General features: G+C 38.9%; 1 protein-coding gene across 2 annotated transcripts; it reads left to right on the top strand.

The window, feature by feature from the left end:
• The first annotated feature begins 244 nt into the window (after positions 1-244).
• LOC127768808 (uncharacterized) lies at positions 245-5,500 on the top strand. Of its 2 annotated transcripts, none has more exons than XM_052294460.1 (10): positions 245-513; positions 988-1,142; positions 1,485-1,572; positions 2,220-2,472; positions 2,564-2,743; positions 3,488-3,529; positions 3,698-3,795; positions 3,935-4,054; positions 4,399-4,488; positions 5,000-5,500. In XM_052294460.1, exons 2-10 carry the CDS (start codon positions 1,006-1,008, stop codon positions 5,123-5,125), a joined length of 1,134 nt encoding a protein of 377 aa, XP_052150420.1. In that variant the 5' UTR covers positions 245-513; positions 988-1,005; the 3' UTR covers positions 5,126-5,500. The 2 variants fall into 2 exon arrangements, with proteins under 2 accessions (XP_052150420.1, XP_052150419.1); XM_052294459.1 differs by having other exon boundaries at positions 368-513; positions 1,035-1,142.
• Positions 5,501-6,407: the final 907 nt, after the last annotated feature.

Genomic DNA, 6,407 nt, shown 5'->3' with positions numbered 1-6,407 from the left:
TTTGGTATGAGCCCATATTTATCTTTGGTAGGAGATAATAGTTTCATAACACGTGTAAGCAGCATGTTACCCTGTTCAGAATGAGATCAAAAAGCAATAGATATTATTTCTAAGTTTTACTACTTCATTTCCACCGTTTGGCGTTTGGGTAGGGTTGGGATGGGATGTGCAAGTAACCCGGGTGGATTGAGTGCTAGGCGAAATTACTAAATTACCCTCGCCATTTTGACACCTCTGTCGTGCGCGAGTTATCCTGACAGAGGCCTCCTCGTCAATTTGCCCTTGCCCACCGCTGTGCCGCCGCCGCCGCCACCGCCGCCTCCGGCGATCCCCATCCATCCCGCGAGCGAGCAGGGCGCCGTCGCTCGTCCTGCTGCTTCCGCCGCATCCACCCTGGTGAGCACATCCTCCGCCACCACCCCCTGCTCCGATCCCCATCCATCGCGCAAGCGAGCGGAGCGGAGCGAGCGAGCAGGGTCGCCGTCGCTCGTCCTGCTGCTTCCGCCGCATCCGGTACGCACATCCTCTTTCCCATCTCTCTCTCTCTCTCTCTCTCTCTACCCACGCACTTTTTCTCGAAGTGCGTTAACCCTAGCTTCTGTTCTAGAAATTTGCCTTTTAACCTTAATACTAGTAACAGTTTGATGGTTCCCGAAAAGGTTTGGGGGTTCAACTGAATCCCCATGTCCCATGTTAGATCCGCTACTGTGAAAAACCAGATTGGCTGACATGAGAAAGAGGATGGGACAAAAGAATGTAAACTGTATATTGATGCTGATCATTGAATTGTCACATTATCAGCTTTGCAGCATTATATAAACTGTTCTATGAGTTTTGATCGTTTTCATGTGATGCTAAGCCACTAGACATTCGCATCCCTTGCAAATAAGTACTTTTTGTGATTTTGTACATGTTGAGAAATTAGAATTATTTTCTGTTTCTCCTGTCCTTTTATTTATTGTTCATTTTGTTATTATAATGCTGCAGCTACCAAGTAAGAGAGTAATGGACAGACCCTCTTTTGGTGTTCACAGGGCGGAGTCTTCCCATCAGCATATGATGGCAGGACCCGCTACTTTAGATCCTCAGCGGGCTGAAGCGGCAAACAAGCATGTGAGAGCACTCAATAGCCAGTTTGCTAGGTCGGTCACTTCTTCACCTTCTAGTTGCTACTAGTTTTGGATGTTGTAAACCACATCAACATTTGGATTTTGTGGTATTACTTGTGTATTTGATGTTGTCTAGTATGTGTGCTCATTCATTTTGGCAACTACCTGCACCATCAATCTCTCCTAAGCCCTAACACTGTGCTTTCTTGCAACCTGAGTTTTCTCTGAACTATGTGCTGTAACTTTGTGCTGAATACAGTTTTTGAATGTTGACGTTTCTGTTAAATTGACCTGTATCCCTTGCAGTACCACTCTGTTATTTATTCGGTGTTCAATCTGTAATAAATACTCATCTGGATGTTCCAATCTGAACAGCTGGGTACAATCACAGTTGCAAAATCATCCAGCCGAACTTTGGGAGGATGGCATGAGGGACTACATATCCCATGCTTCTGAAATAATGGTAGGTGTCACATGCCCTATAGACTTGGTATTTGGTAGTGTTTTTTTTAACCTGATGCATTCGTACAAAACTTTTAATGTACTCTTTTGTGCACTGCACAATTTGAGATATAATACTGACGGAATGTATCTCACCATCTTTCTTTTATGCACATTTTGAAGCTGTAACTAGCAGGTAGTTATCAAAAGTGTTTACTGGCAAACAGCTATACAAACTAGAATCATGTATACTGTTATGAATAATTGAGTATCTAACTTATATTTATTAAGTTACTGTAGGGTTAATTATTTGTTTTTTTTTTTTGGTTGCTGTACACCGGAAAAAGAACTCAAGAAATGAAATTATACTAATACAAAACCACTCATTATCTTCTCAGTTGTGTAAACCCATAAACATATGCACAGGGCAGTATCTGAATTATAACAGTTCTTCCTAAGACTGGGTTCTGTTTGGGAACACAATATTGATCCAAATGCTTTTAGAACTGTGACTTTTTTCTCTGATCTTGACTTGTAGAATTGACTGCTATTTATTCAGCAAACCTTTTTGTATTGCTTAGGTAGTCTATTAGCACTGCAGTTGTTCCATCAGCAGTCTACTACCTTTTCTCTAATCTTAGGCGTCCTGCTATTGCTTGCTCTCATTAGGAAAAATTCAAGGATGTTGTCAATTGGATTAGGCAAAATAAAACAGGTTCAGCAGCGGTGTTGTCCCCAGGTCCACCCAATGATGAGAAGACTATTTCGCCGGCAGCTGTAGACAGCAAGTTTACGGTTCAATCAAGCCCAGATAATGGGCAGAAAGGTCCAGTTACAGCAGCTAGCTCCCCAGCATTTCAGAATTCAAGTTCACCGAACTTGTTTTCGTTCGCTTCTCATCAAAAAACGCCAGCCTTTACTGGTATGGTTACTCACCAGTTCATATCCATACTATGTTTACATTTGCTCCATTTTTTATGTATTTATGCTAGTTGTGTCATAATGATATCTAGGCATTTTTGGTGACAAGAAAAACATGCCTGGTGATAGCAACAAACCGAGTTTCCAGTTTGGTGCAAATAATGGCTTTTCAACACCAAGCATGCCATCCATTTTTTCTGCTTCGGGTGCCCAGAGTTTTAGCATGCCATCCCAGACACTGTTTTCAGTTAACCAACAGCCAGCTATCTCAGGTACTTTTCTTATTTTGCTGGCTTCATTGTGTTGGTTCTTCCACAGATGGAAGGAGTAATAAAACACGTGTTTTTTTTATAATGTCTGTACATAGTAAAGTTGGCCATTCTTTCTTTCTATGGTCCCTGATTTAAATACCCCCCCCCCCCCCAAACAATGTTTTTAAATATATGAAACTGTTGACTTTTGGACATGACGTCTAACCATTCAAATTCAACAATGTAGGGAAATATGCAAAAAAAAAAGAGTCATACTTAAAGTAACTTTAATGATAAAACAAGTAAAACAAAATAAGTGATACTTACATTTGTTTCTCTCTTTTTTTTTTTGAATAAGAGGAATTATCTAATGTGAGTATTGGCTTATTTCCATTTAGTAACTGTAATGAAAATTAATACATGCAAGTGCTGATATTACCTTGATATCCTATGGCCTAAAAGTTATTTATATGCTCTCATAGTTGATCCGATGTCAAGTTAAAACCTTTTTTTGTAGTGCAGTAAATATTTCAAGTCCCATTCATGCAATTCAGAATAAAGCAAATTGTTTTTGGCTTGAGAATTTTCATATGAATTTACCAACACAATTTCTCTTATCCTGCAACTAACACCTGTAATTCTGATGATAAAGGCACTAATTTCTCCTATGGAGAGCGCCTTGTTACTCTAATGTAGAAAATAGACATATATGCCTCTATGGTTCTACCTGTTTGGAACATTAAGCTGTTATTGTTAATTTTTCAGGAAATAAAAGTGCAGCTGAAGCTTCAGGTGATGCAGATGAAGGTGAGTATCTGACTTAGTTTAGCAATAATAAATTAGATAACGCCAGTTAATAAAAATTCCAATTTACCTGACCCTTCCATGTTTGGGATGTTACTTTTGGGTATGAGATAATATTTCCTCGGTTTCTCTATGCAACCCAGTTTATTCATAGTTCTTATGTTTGATCAGATGCTGAACCTGAACAACCTAGCAGCCCTTCTGTAAAGAAGGCAGAAGAGAAAGGAATCGTTGTTGTTTATGAAGCCAAATGCAAGGTGTATGTTAAGGTATTAGAGCTTTCCTATGTATTATTATTTTTTCTTTTCTTTCTATAATTATAACTTGTGTTTTGGGAGCCAGTTCTACTATTTAATTACTCGCAAAAAATGCTTGTACCTGAGTTCACGCTTCTTTTTCCATTTGTAGCATGATGATCCTGCCAATGGTTGGAAAGATATTGGTGTTGGCCAGCTCAACATTAGGTGTAAAGAGGGTGCCGAGAAAGCTTCCAAAGAGTCCACTCCAACTATTGTTATTAGAAACGATGTATGTACACCTCCTTTCTTATATACATGTAACCAAGTCCATTTGTCTTCAGTTTTGTGATGGCAATATTAATTATTTATATGTTCATTGTGCATCAAACTTGACATCCATTTGCTATCTTTGTTATATATAACCAATAGTTGTTTCTAGCTTTTCTGCTCCTATGAAACCAGCCAAGTTCATTTTCTTAAATTCTCACATAGTACGACCTGTCATTTTATTTTATTTGTTTTCTGATTTTTTTCTTTTGGCTGTCAAAAGTAGTGAGATCAACCCACCCTGCTCCCTCTGTTCTTGGCATATATAGGCTGCTGTAAGGTTGTAAAATAGTTTTCTGAATGCAGGTGGGCAAAATTCTTCTGAATGCTCTGATCTATAAGGGGATAAAGATGAATGTTAAAAAGAGCACGGTTGCTTCGATATTCCATACCTCAGTAAGTAACCACTGCCTTCTACCCTCACTACACACTTACACACATCAAAAGAAAATAACCCACACCCCAAAAAAAAAAAAAGAATGGAAGATCTGGGCAGCGGTATGTTCTTTTATAACAACATGCTAGAGTGGTGCACATTGAAACATAACGTGTGGTGCTCTAATTCAAATATTTGTATCAAGAGTTTGTTATATTTGACTTGCTGGTCTTTTGGTGCTTAGAAGAAACTCCATACATCTGTACTAGAGTAGGTTAATACATGCTGATTTATTTTGTGACTTGTGAGTTAGCATTGTTAGAAGCAGAGATACAACTGGATCAAATTTACCCAGGTTTCTTGTTCCCTAGTGTATGAACTCGGAAACAGTTAAATCGAAGTTAGCATAAACTTGGATCTATATTTTACATTCTGTGCATATTACACTGCTTCAAATTATACTTAACCTGTCACGTGTGTTATGCATATAGCTCAGGGAGTGTGACACTTATTCATTCTATAATTTCTCAGGATGGACAGCCAAGTGAATCAGGCAGTGCTACAGTTGTAGCTCGAACATACTTGATCAGGGTGAAAAATGATGAGGCGGCTGCAAAGTTGTCAGCAGCAATTATGGAGAATGCGCCATCGGAATGATTCTTCTATGGGTTAAAGCACTTTAAACCGTGAGTAATGCAGTGCTTGGGGACACTTGTAGCCAACTTAAACTGCGGCGAGCCAAAAGATGCCTTGCACAGTTTTTTTGCCCTCCCAATTGCAGAGCAAAGTGCACGGAGAAAAAAAAAATCCGTGTTGCTCTTGCTCGTGAGCTGGCCAGCCATGTACTATTATTTATCGGCCATGTAGTAAGGTCACCTTTAGTTATGGCACAAATCAGATGGTTGAACACCTGCGGGCTGCTAGCCTTGCTAGTCTTCAGACTTTGTGCAATCGATGTACTACTATGTGCAAACACATTCTCCTGTGTAAAACATCGCCGTATGCCGTTAAATTTTTGTAACATTTGTTAAATTCATTTCTATCTTTTGACTCTTCCTACAGGAGATGTAGGATGTTTCACGAATATGAAATTTGAAATTGCGTTCCACGTGTGCTCCGAAGAGGCAAAGATAGTACCGTAACACAAGTGTAGCACTCCCACGGTTCCCGAATTCCGAATATAAGCATTTCTTCCCAGATATCATTTCTTGAATTCAAATTTAATATATACAATATATGTATCTCTAGGATACTTATTCCATGCATGGAATCTAAGATTTTTCACCCAATTCCTAAGCAAATCAAAATTTAACCAATAAGTGACTTTTTTTAGAACAACCAATAAGTGACTGTGGATGTGGATATTTCCTCATAACCTTCATATTTAGGAACGAAAAAAAGTTAAATATTAAAAGGTTGAAAGAAAATAGATTTTGCAAAGTGTTATAAGAAACTTATGGATAGAAAGCTTTCTTCAATGAATCACATCGTTTAGTAGCTTAAAAAATGTACCCACAAATCCAAGTATCTAAGTAGCTGAAAATAAAAGGTCTTAAATGTTTTTAGCATAAATATAAGGTTGAGTGATTCCTTAAGATGAATAAATAAGATATAAGAAATGCTTTTAGTGTGGTACAATTACAAATTTCAGTCTAAAACACATATAGTGGAGTTATATATATTTTCAAACAGACGGAGGGAGCTACTAGTAGTACTACTATACAGCCAGTCAACCAGACACGATAACACCTCCACCGCTGCCGCCACAATACAATAATCGTACGACCGAGTACGGTGCCGTGCACATCTCTCTACCTTAACTTATCCCGTATCTTTATTTATACTACTGTACTTCACTCCGCTCCAGTATTGTAGCTGCCGTTGCCGGAAGGATGCTCATCTCAGCCGGCCCGTTCGTACATCCGTACTTAGCTTACTC

This window comes from Oryza glaberrima, chromosome 3 (genome assembly GCF_000147395.1).
Source record: "Oryza glaberrima chromosome 3, OglaRS2, whole genome shotgun sequence".
Classification (NCBI taxonomy): domain Eukaryota; kingdom Viridiplantae; phylum Streptophyta; class Magnoliopsida; order Poales; family Poaceae; genus Oryza; species Oryza glaberrima.
The sequence above is the reverse complement of the archived record's forward strand: the minus strand, read 5'-3'. Positions and strand labels throughout refer to the sequence as shown.

What these genes read in the sequence shown, in the direction of transcription:
- LOC127768808 (XM_052294460.1), top strand. Translation starts at nt 1,006, where the DNA reads ATGGACAGACCCTCTTTTGGTGTTCACAGGGCGGAGTCTTCCCATCAG. An exon ending in AAAAACGCCAGCCTTTACTG is followed by an intron (nt 2,473 to 2,563) that starts GTATGGTTACTC and finishes AATGATATCTAG; the next exon opens with GCATTTTTGGTGACAAGAAA. An exon ending in CTATTGTTATTAGAAACGAT is followed by an intron (nt 4,055 to 4,398) that starts GTATGTACACCT and finishes TTCTGAATGCAG; the next exon opens with GTGGGCAAAATTCTTCTGAA.